The sequence below is a fragment of the Phoca vitulina genome, unplaced genomic scaffold (assembly GCF_004348235.1).
Source record: "Phoca vitulina isolate PV1807 unplaced genomic scaffold, GSC_HSeal_1.0 scaffold21, whole genome shotgun sequence".
In the NCBI taxonomy this organism is placed as follows: Eukaryota; Metazoa; Chordata; class Mammalia; order Carnivora; family Phocidae; genus Phoca; species Phoca vitulina.
In genome coordinates this window covers 21581528-21593845 of record NW_022589724.1, presented here as the reverse complement: position 1 = coordinate 21593845, position 12318 = coordinate 21581528, and the positions used below count along the sequence as shown (strand labels likewise).

General features: G+C 37.5%; 1 protein-coding gene across 1 annotated transcript; it reads left to right on the top strand.

The window, feature by feature from the left end:
- The first annotated feature begins 2575 nt into the window (after window positions 1–2575).
- On the top strand, window positions 2576–3529 carry LOC116641057 (olfactory receptor 1B1). The gene has a single exon (XM_032418464.1). It carries the CDS (start codon window positions 2576–2578, stop codon window positions 3527–3529), a length of 954 nt encoding a protein of 317 aa, XP_032274355.1.
- The last annotated feature ends 8789 nt before the right edge of the window (window positions 3530–12318 follow it).

Sequence of the window (12318 nt, the reverse complement as noted above, 5' to 3'; positions counted from 1 at the left end):
AGTGTCTTTGCAAGGATTTTTAAAAATTTATCTTGTTTGGGAGTCATTGTGATTCTTGTCCTTAATCTCTTGTCATTGTCCTTAATCCACTCACACTGTTTAAGCTTCAGCATGGTGAGCATGGAATCACATGTTGAAAATTTTCTTCTGGCATCGGTATGGAAGATCTATCAGGGGAGTAAGGTTAAGCATGGTAATGGTGAGGCCTCATTTCTTTAATTAAGTCTGGAAAATTCTCAGTCTGTTTCTTCAATATTTCCTTTCCTCTATTTTCTCATTGATTTTTTTCTTGGATTTATTCAGTGTATAGTGGATCTCCTTATTTTTTCCCCCCCCAAAAGTCTTGACTCCTCTCCCCACATCTTGGTCACTTTGTACTGTCTTCTGGGTATTTTTCTCAGAACTTGCCTCTCTCTTCAGTCATTGTCCAAGCCATCCACTGAGTTTTTATTTTGAATGTGAATATTGTATTTTCTAGTAATTCATTTTCGGTCTTTTCCAAATCTGTTGTATTTTACTTTTATAAAATCTTATTTCTTACAGTCTTTATTCCTTCTTTTAGATACAAAGTATTTTAAACATAAATTATAATTCCTAACAGATTAGTTAATTTTATGATATTTAGGGGGAGGTAATTCTATCACTTGTTGATTGCTGATTATCTTCATAATAAATAGGTTTTGTGTTTGTTTAGTAATTTTGAATTGTGAGCTCATCTTTTTGGTTGGTTTTTATTTGTGGGATTCCTATACAGTCTGGAGTCTGCAACTCCTTGTGGAGAAGTTTTATATTTGCTTCTAAAAGGTATCCCAAGGCTTTTACCAGTCTGGGAATGATTTTTATGTTAGTTTTTCAGTTTGAGGGGTCTAGGATCATATGTGTCTTGTAATTAAGCTTATCCATTCCATGTGCTGTACAGACTGATAACTGCATTCCCATGGGAGACATTTCCTCTCCAGGAAGTACAGGATGAGAGATACGAGTTTTCTTTGGGTGACCTGTAGACACTGGTATATATACATTTTCCTGTTTGTGTATATTCTTTCATTGAAGGCTTACCCTTTAGAATGTCCTGAATTAATGTGGTGGTGTCTACCTTTTGCCTCACACAGGCCTCCACTCTCACCTCCCGTTCCACCATCGGGGTTATTTGTCTAGCTTCTGGACAATGAAGACTAATGGTATACCCCTCCCACCTACCTGTTACCACCACCACTATGCCATTGTGGACAGTTTATTGTATTTTATTTTTTGTTATGTTCAGTTAGCCAGCATATAGTACATCATTAGTTTTTGATGTAGTGTTCAACGATTCATTAGTTGTGTATAACACCTAGTGCTCATCACAACACATGCCCTCCTTGTGGACAGTTTAGAGATTAGTTTTTCATATCCCTCCTTGATTATCAACCCTTGTATTTCCTTTACATTCTTAAACACTCAGTTATGAATTTAAAAGGATGATTGTTATATTTTCTCAAAATTTATACCTATGTTAAGTGGGAAGGTGCTTAGTACCTCATATTTCAGCAAGCTGAAGCTTTCAAAATAACATGTGAAGATCTATAGAAATGTGAGAGCTTACCATGTTCAGAAAACTAAAAAAGAACTGTCTAGTTTTAAACATACTGAGTAGATGTCTCAGCACGAACTTGGTAAGATAGGTTAGTTATTGACAACAAAAGTTCTTTAAAAGCCAGATGAAGCTATTTGGATTCTATTCTGAAGGGCCTGACTCGTTAAATAGGGAATCACATGTTGAAAGTTTTCTTCTGGCATCGGTATGGAAGATCTATCAGGGGAGTAAGTAGAGAAACTAGTCATGAGGCTATGAAGTTAGCACTGGTAGGAGATGCTGAAGCTTAAACAGTGTGAGTGGATTAAGGACAAAGGATGAACGTAAGGATAAATGTGGAAGTCAAGGAGTGATTGAATATGAGGAGATGAGAGAGAGATTCCTCCAGCTTTTGCTTTGGACAACCAGATGGATGATTATGGTGATGCCATTAACCAACAAAATGGAATCAAGAGTAAAAACAAGTTACTTTATGACAACCTGAAGCAATTTCACTATAAAAACCAACTATTTATAATAAACCATTTCTTTATATGTTACATATTAAATGATACATTATGTACCTTACAGGTTCGGAGAGAAGCAATCACGAGGATTACAGTGGGATGAAGTGTGAATTGAAGATGAAGAGTTAGAGCCAGTGAGTATAGGAATTTTTTCATGAAGTTTGCCATTGGAAGGAAATAAGCAGCAGTAGGATGAAAAGACACTATTGAATGAAGGGTTTATAACTAGCTGAGGGACTTTGTCAAGGTTTATAGATTATAGAAAATGAGCCACTAGAGTGGATGAAAAGGAGGTAGGAAAAAATGCTTTAATAAGTTACAGGAGTGAAGTCATAGACCTAGCAGAAGGGCCATGTGGTCAGTTGAATTTAAGTCATTAAGGAGCTTGAATAACATAAATAAATCAGCTAGAACTATTATGATCCCCAGCCTACTACCTATGACTTGCTCTTTGATTCAAACTCTCTTTCAGGCAGGCTCATTGTCACTCATCATGGGCTGCACCCCTAATGCTTCACATTCTTCAGTCTTCTTGCTCCTTGGGTTCTCAAAAGCTAGAGTCTCCCCAGGTCTCCTTTTCTTCCTGTTCCTGGCTATTTACCTGGTCACCATAATAGGGAACGTGACTCTAATGCTGCTTATCTCCAGGGACTCCAGGCTCCACTCACCTATGTATTATCTGCTCCGTGGTCTCTCCATGATAGACATGGGGCTGTCCACAGTCACCCTGCCCCAGTTGTTGGCCCATCTGGTCTCTAATTACCCAGCCATTTCTGCTGCCCGCTGCTTGGCCCAGTTCTTTTTCTTCTATGCATTTGGAGTTATGGATACACTTGTTATTTCTGTCATGGCTCTAGATCGTTACATGGCCATCTGTAATCCCCTACACTACCATTCAGTGATGAATCGCCAACTCTGTGCCTTCTTACTGGCCTTGAGCTGGGTGGTGTCCATAGTGCACACCATGCTGCATGTGGGACTTCTCTTGCCTCTTTACTGGGCTGGGGATGCTGAGGGCAATGTTAAACTTCCCCACTTCTTTTGTGACCACCGACCACTTCTGCGAGCCTCTTGCTCTGACATACGTTCCAATGAGCTGGCCATATTCTTGGAGGGTGGCTTCCTCATGCTAGGTCCCTGTGCCCTCATTGTACTCTCCTATGCTTGCATTGGGGCCACCATCCTACGTTTGCCTTCAGCTGCTGGTCGCCACCGTGCAGTCTCCACCTGTGGATCCCACCTCACCATGGTTGGCTTCCTCTATGGCACCATCATTTGGGTCTACTTCCAGCCTCCTTCCCAGAACTCTCAGGAACAGGACATGGTGGCTGCTGTGATGTACACTGCCATTACACCTTTGGCCAACCCTTTTGTGTACAGCCTCCGCAACAAGGATGTCAAGAGTGCACTTCACAGGCTGCTTGGACGGGGGAGGGCGGACTCCTGATAAGCCTGCCGAAGAGCCATTTTGGTTAGTTAAGGAAAGCAGTGGGAAGGTTTGAGCATGGCTGGTTTTGGAGAGACGAGGGAAGGATGGCCTGGCTAACTTATGGAACTCCAGATTCAGCTCTTGATGTGGTGATCTGACAGAGCGGTGAACACATGCCACATGTGCTCAGGGCTCCTCATCAGCCTGCCTCGGGAACCCCTTCCCCAGACCGTTTATCTTCAGTTATCAAAGTGGATAATAATGAGTCACTAGGCCACAGTTTTGAAGAAATACGAGAATATTACTGTGAAATCTGAACTGAAGCAGAGACAGTGAAGTTAATTAGGTCACGTCTAACTTGATGTGCTTGCTTGTGGGAAGTGTGCTGGTGTATATCAGAAAGTTAGGGGAAGGGAACAGTTTAGGTAAATAGGGATGGCAATTTTACACCTGTTCCACTCAGCGAATATTGGCCCAAAAGTGAGCGTGAAAGGGGCCATGATTCTGCTATTCCACATCTTAGCCTCAGTTTCTATGGGCTTGTCATAGTGTGAGCATCTTATTCTGATGTGTGTAAATTCTATTTCATATATTTTAAATTAATTTTATTTACATTTTCCATAAGATATACAAAGAAAATGCAAAGCTAAGTACTCTGCTGCATAAGGAACTATAAAACAAGGAACAGTGAACTATTTCAACAATGAAGAAAACAAATTGGCTGTGCTTATTAGCTTCTTGGGAGCTGGACATTGACTTCTATTTTGCTAGCTCTTATGAGATTTACAGTGATAATTAAAAATACTTCTTGAGCTCCTTTTTTATTGAAGTATAATTGACACAAAATGTTACATTAGTTTGAGGTGTACAACGTAGTGGTTTGATGACTATATGTTATGCTGTGCTCACACAAGTGTGGCTACCATCTGTCACCGTACAACACTGATTGGACCAGTAACTTTTTTTTTACTAAGATATAATTGAAATATAACATTGCAGGTTTAAGGTGTACAATATGTTGATTTGATACATTTATGTGTTGCAATATTACAGTAGTTCCCCTTACCCTTGGGGGTTATATTCCAAAATCCCCAGTGGCTGCATGAAACAGCAGATAGTACTAAACCCTATATATACTATGTTTTTTCCTATACATATGTAACTATGATAAAGTTTAATTTATAAATTAGGCAGAGTAAGAGATTAACAGTAATAAACAATAACAAAACAGAGAACAATTATAACAATATGCTGTAATAAAAGTTATGTGAATATAGTCTGTCTCTCTGAAAATATCTTTTGTACAGTACTCACCCTTCTTCTTGTGATGATGTGAGGTGATGAAATGCTTATGTGGTGAGATGAAGTGAGGTCAATGACGTAGACATTGTGATACAGGATTAGGCTGCTATTGACCTTCTGATAATACATCAGGAGGAGGATCATCTGCTTCTGGAATGCAGTTGACCGCAGGTAGCTGAAACTGCAGAAAAGGAAACCACAGATAAGAGGGGACTGCTGTTCCACCAGAGTGTGAGCTAACACTTCTACCAAGTCATGTAATTTTCATCTTTTTTGTGGTGGGAAAAATGAAGATCTAGTCTCTTAGCAATTTTGAAGTTTATAATACAATATTGTTGCCTATTATCACTACACTGTGCATTAGATCTCCAGGACTTATTTATCTACTAGTTGCAGGTTTGTACCCTTAAATAACATCTCCCCAACTCCCCTATTCCTCAGTCTCTGGACTACCATTAAACTCTGTTTTTATAAGTTCATCTGTTTTAAGTTCCACATATAAGTGAAATTGTCATTGTCTTTGACTTATCTCACTGAGTATAACAGCCTCAAGATCCATCCATGTAGTCACACATGACAGGATTTCCTTTTTTCTCATGGCTGAATAATATTCAATTATATATATATATAAAAGATATATATTATATATATTATATATTATATTATATATATAATAGATATATATTATTTATATATATATAAATCTCACATCTTTTTAATCCATTTTTTCTGTTGACGGACACTTAGGTTGTTTCCATATCTTGGCTATTGTGAATAATGCTATAATAAAAATGGGAGTGAGATATGTTTTTGATATCCTGCTTTCATTTCCTTTGGACATATATCCAGAAATGGTATTGCTGGTTCATATAATAGTTGTATTTTTAATTTTTTTTTTTTTAGATAGCGAGAGTGTGAGGGGGTTGGGCAGAGGGAGAGGGAGAGAGAAAATCTTAAGCAGGCTCCTGGCTCAGTGTGGAGCCTGACACAGGCTCAGTCTCACGACCCTGACATCATGACCTGAGTCGAAACCAAGAGTCAGACACTTAACCACCTGGGCCACCCAGACACCCTGTATTTTTTATTTTGGGGGGAACTTCCATACTGTTTTCCAGAGTGGCTGCACCAATTTACATTTTCACCATTAGTGCCCAAGGGTTCCCTTTTCTCCACAACTTGTCTTTTTGATAATAGCTATTCTAACAGATGTGAGGTGATATTTAATTGTAGTGTTGATTTGCATTTCACTGCTGATTTAGTGAAGTGGAGTACTTTTTCATATACCTGTTGGCTATTTGATTGTCTTTTTTTGAGAAATGTCTGTTCAAATCCCTTGCCAATTTCTTTCTTTTTTTTAAAGATTTTATTTATTTATTCATGAGAGACAGAGAGAGAGGCAGAGGCAGAGGGAGAAGCAGGCTCCCTGCGGAACAGGGAGCCCGATACGGGACTCGATCCTAGGATCCTGGATCACGAACTGAGCCGAAGGCAGACGCTTAACCGACTGAGCCACCCAGGCACCCTCCCTTGCACTGTTCTTAACTGGGTTATTTGTGGGTTTTAATTTTGCTGTTGAGTTGTATGAGTTCCTTATATATTTTGGATATTAACCCCTTATCAGATATTTGGTTTGCAAATATTTTCTCCCATTCCCTAGGTTGCTTTTTCATTGTCTCTTTTGCTATGCAGAAGCTTTTTAATTTGATATAGTCTCACTTGATTATGCTTTTGTTGTTTGTGTTTTTGGTGTCATAGCCAGAAAATCATTGCCCAGACCAATGTGAAAGAACAACTTCCCCATTTTCTTCCAGAAGTTTTACATTATCAGGCCTTATGTTTCTGTCTTTAATCCATTTTGAACTAATTTTTGTGTATGGTATAAGATAGGGGTTCAGTTTCATTTTTCTCTATGTGGCTGTCCAGTTTCACCAACACCATTTGTTGAGGAGATTCTTCTTTCTTCATTGAGCATTCTTCATTTCCTTGTCAGAAGTCAATTGACAAAGTTAAATGGGTTTATTTCTGGACTCTCAGTTATATTGCATTGATCTATATATCTCTCCTTTTGCAAGTACCACATTCTTTTGACTCCTGTAGCTTTTTTAAAACTGTTTCCTTTTTTTAAAATTTATTATTATTTTTTATTTTTTTATTATTATGTTCAATTAGCCAGCATATAGTACATAATTAGTTTTTGATGTAGTGTTCAACGATTCATTAGTTGCCTATAACACCCAGTGCTTATCACCACACGTGCCCTCCTTAATACCCATCACCTGGTTACCCCATCCTCCCACACCCCTTCTTTCTGTAACCCTCAGTTTTTTTCATGGAGTCCAGAGTCTCTCATGTAAATGATTCTTTTAATTTCAAGTGTAGAACTTAGGGAGTCATCATTTACAACACCTAGTGCTCATCACAAGTGCCCTCCTTAATACTCATGAAAAAGAAAAAATAAATAAATTTAAGTTTCATACTAAAACAAATTATTTTAGGGCACCTGGGTGGCTCAGATGGTTAAACGTCTGCCTTTGGCTCAGGTCATGATCCCAGGATCCTGGGATCGAGCCCCGCATCAGGCTCCCTGCTCAGCAGGGAACCTGCTTCTCTCCCTCTTCCTCTATTGCTCCCCCTGCCCGTGCTCTCTCGCTCTGTCAAGTGAATAAATAAAATATTTAAAAAGAAACAAATTATTTTAATACTATCAAATGGCCAGTCAGTGTTGAAATTTCCAGTTGTTTCATAAATATAATAAAATGTTTTTATAGTTTTTAAGAATTAGGACCCAAATAAGGTTTACATATTGTGACTGGTTATTTGGTCTTTTCAGTCTCTTTCTTCTCTCTTTCTTTCCTCCCTTCCCTTTTTTCTTCCTCTTTCCCCTGCTGTCCTCTATCTCTAGCAATTTACTTGTAGACGATACCATGTAATTTTCCTGTGGAATTCCCTATAGTCTGGATTTGTGTGAGTTCATCATTATATTGCAGTTTAATGTGTTCCTCTGTGCTCTGTATTTTCCATAAGTTGGAAGTTGGATGTAGAAGCTTTATCAGATTCATGTTTGACTTTTGGAAAGGAGAGATTACTCCATAGGTGGTGTGGGAGATGTAATGTCTGGTTAGGTCACTTTTTGGTGAAATTAGCAGCTGTTGCTATTCAATGTCTAGATCTACTCATTAGAGCAATAATTAAAGCAGAGGTATATGTGTATGGAAGGGGTAAGAAATCAGGTCGAAGGAGGAAAGAACAGTCTAAAATCCAGACTGTCTGCTCAGAACGAGACTGATAGAAATGAATCACATCCATTTGACAATGCCATCAGCCTGTATCCACTGGGGAAATAAGTCACTTTCCCAAAGTAAGGAGGGCTTTTAGAAAGTCAAATAGATCCTCTGCAAACAAAAATAAATGTGTTACATTTTTTGAGGAAATTAATATTATTTTGATTGTTTAAAATCTCTTTGTTTCCACTGAATTCTGATCATATTTGTCAGTTAATAATTTGTGGTGTTCTAGTTTGTAACTAAGCTTCTTCTGTGCAGGTTAATGGTGGACAGTACTGGTATGTATCCAATTTATAGTCATTTCCACAATATCTAATCTATATCAATAAGCCATATGTCGTTATTACTTTATAGTAGGACAAAGAATATCCCATTGGCATATAATGTCAGATTTTTCAGGGTGGTGCTCCACTTCCTGCTGCTGCTTTTATACTCAAAGGCTTGTTCAAATCAGGTATTCTGTGGATGATAGTTCTAAAATAGATAAGCAAAATGGGTAGATGAAATTCAGCAAAGGATGCAATTGGATGAGGACAGGAAATGCGGAAGTCATTGGAGAGGAGAATAGAAACGTAGCATTGGTCAGAGTTGTCCCACTGGTATTTCATAAAGCCTCATGCCTTGCAGCTAATTCAGCTGGGTTAAGCTGTTTGGATTAGTAACAAACACTCAATAACAGGAAGGATAGGTTGGGAAAACTGGCTTCTTGAAATGATGAAATAGAAATCAGTTTCCTCTTGGGGTTTTTTCTTGCTCAACTGTTGACATTATGCAAGGAAGGCTATGGTGTCCCTCAAAGGGTAGACCTTCCCTATAGACACAATTGTTTTCAGAAGCTCTATGGTGAGATCTAGGTATAAGGAAGGAGAAGGAGCAGACTCTGGAGCTATAGTCCCAGCTGATGGAGGAAGGTAGATGGGCTCAGCCCCTTGAATTAATATTTCATCTGAACACAGTTGGAGGCTCTTGGGGTTGGTAGAATGAGTCCGTGTAAGTGATGCTGCTTCTTTGGGATGAGCTACCGTATAGGAAGACTTTTACGGAAAATGATGAAAAGGGAATCCTTAATTTTGTAAGAACGTGGTGAAGAAGGAGCACAGCTCTATTCATACTTTCTATCTTGAGTGTATGGTGTTAGATACAGAGAAAAGGTGAGAATAAGGTTATACTCTGCCCTCATGGTAAACAGAAAGGGCACAGAAAATAATCATAATCCTCTTTTAGAAAATGGTGTGATATTGGTGCCAAGAAGATCAAAGGATAGAATGAAGTACAAATATTATAGTCAAGGGAAGCAATGGGATAGAAGCATTGTCAATTATAACACAGAAAAAATAGGATTTTAAGTGAAAATATGAAGGCTTAGATGGAGAATATAGTCATGAAATCAGAGAGGGAATGGAAAGACATTTCACAGTTCTCCGGTGCAAGAAATGTGTGACAGAGGACCGAATTTATTTTGTGATAATTTGGAAGATACATTTTTGAGACAGAGAAAAGGAGGTTCTGATTTATACATCTCAGCTTCAAACTTTATGATTCATCAACACAGGGGAACAGACTAGAAATAGAATTTAGACCAAGAAGCATTTAATAGAGCATATTCCTAATATTTAGATATTGATAAAGCAGTGAATGATCTCATGTCTTTTGGTTCTTCCATCACAGAAGAAAGATGAGAATAAGCAGGATTAAGGCTTGACACCCTAGCTCTGTTCCTTCTCCATGATTTTAGATGTCCCCGAAGAACCAGGTGGAAATGAGGAAACCTGAGATCCTTTTCTGTTTCATACCAGGGATTCTTACTTTTTTTCTCTCTCTCTCCAATTTCAATTTAGTTTACTGTCTTAAGGTGTTCAAATCTGTATATGTGTATATCTTCATACCTTTCCTAAATGGACTACTCCTTTCTCTATCCCCCCCTAGCATCAGCATCCTTGATCCCTCAAAGTTGTCTAAACAGGACCTCCAGAACTTAGACTCTGATGAGACTATTGTTGAGATATTGGGAAATAGAAAGTATACAGAAATGAGTCTTTTTTTTTCCTTTTTTATGAAGATTTTATTTATTTATTTATTTATTTATTTATATTATTGAAATGAATCTTGAAGAAATCAGCCAACAAGAGCACTACCACTGCTTATTACTCTTTTTGCATATAATTAGTTTACAAATGCAGTTTTGCTTTTTTTGGAAGAAAATGGACTCTATGTTATTACATTCTTCCCATAATGGATAAATCTATACCCTTTGCTACTTTTTCCTTCTTGGAGATCTTTTTCTTTCACCCTTTACCTGTGAAGGGACTTATCCCATCTCTCTTCCTTCCCATCCTTTCTGTTCACCTTCATTTATATCTCCTTGTGGAAGTCTTTGTATGGCTGCTGCCTTGAATGAGTAATAGGATTGGAAGAGGGTATAGCTTGATCTATATCCACAGACATAGAGAAGGATACAGGAAGAAATAAATACTAAAAGGAAAATATAAGTTTTTGTTATCTTTTAAGCTCCTGTTTCATGATCTTTAGAGTAAAAAAAATCGCCAAGAGAGAAGTCCTTAAAATAGTTTTGATTCTTTATCTGAATATTAGGAATACTCTCCTTTAGTGGGGTAGAACACTGAATTCATCAAAGAATAAATGCAACTGTAGCACATCATTTGGCTCTGCGTGAAAAATATTTATGTAGTTTAAACTAATGTAAATGTGGTCTACTAATTTTTAGCTTTTACCTGGAAAGTTAACTGTGGTTACAACTCAATTTATATGTCTTCAATTTTGACAATGTACAAGTCAAGATACAGCTTTCCAAAGGTTGGAAGGGTACAGGGATGAGGAAGAGAAGTGGAGTCTGAAGTTGATGGAATAAGGAATATAGATTTAAGTATACCATTTAAAAGCAGAAAAGCAACTAATTTAAGAACTAAAATAATCATCAAAAATTGGGGAAAGGATGAGAGAAGAATGGGGACAATGTAAACAAGGTAAAACTTCATCTTTCATAATAGAGAGCCAGAAGATAAATTGATAAAACTGGTACATAGATGCGTAAACAAGTGGTTTATGATTTAGAGGCACAGAGGTGTGAACCACTGGAAGAGATAAAACTAAACATGAAGTAAAGTTAGGGTTAGAGACTCTGCTTTTTATTGTATATTCTTTTTACTTTACTATTTTAACAATTTTTCTCTCATTCATGAAAAAAATATAGTATTTCACTGAAATATCCTTATCCATATAGTGGCCTCAAAATGTTACCTCTTTGGTGTACCATGTACATCTGCCTATAGGGAAACCTGAGCTGAAAGGAAACAAGACTCCCATCCATTGGCAGATTACATTATTTATTGAAAATTAATCATTGCAATGAGCACTGGGTATTATACACAAACAATGAATCATGGAACACTACATCAAAAACTAATGAAGTACTGTATGGTGACTAACATAACATAATAAAAAAATAAAAAAAGAAAATTGATCATTAATAAAATCAATGATGATGTTAATCATTTCTACTCTCATCCCAGGTAAGTTTAGTTGACTTAATGGAACAAGAATTCCCCTACAAAAGAACAGTAGCTTCTGGACATACAAAGTTAGGACCAGATCTTCACTCCAGTGCTCCATCAAAGATATAGAGACTTGGACATCTGCCTGGAGCCTTGACATAGTTCCCTTTTCTTTACAACTCTGACAATCAGCAAAATGTGGTGCTTATGTCTAATAAAACTATACAGGGTTGAGTCCAGGTTTTGCCTCTCAGAGCCAATAAGACCTTGAACAAAGTAGTCTCTTTGCTTTAGCTCTCTCATCTGTAATATAAAAGTAGTTTGTACCATATGGTATTGTTGTGACAATTAAACGTATGATATTTGGTATGCTCTTCAGCGCATAGCAAACAACAAAGAAATTCTGTATTTAATGATGCCTTCTTTGTTATACAGGGACCATGTGTGATTTATCATACTACCCTTAATATATATCACATCAAGAGATTGTAAGTGGTCAGTAAATGAGCCTGGAATAAACTAAAGAGTGTGGGTGGGTACTTGAGTGGATGGATAGAAAGATAATGACAAAGAGATGAAAGAAAAAGCTCTTTTGGAAACTAGGGACATCCATGCAAGAAAAGATGTTTCTTAAAGCTATCCTACAGTAAACTTGAGCATTATTTGATCCTAACACTTGGCTGTTTGCGGGTGATATTGATCATGTGTT

Excerpts from the sequence above, each read along its gene's own strand:
- LOC116641057 (XM_032418464.1), top strand. The coding sequence starts at position 2,576 with ATGGGCTGCACCCCTAATGCTTCACATTCTTCAGTCTTCTTGCTCCTT.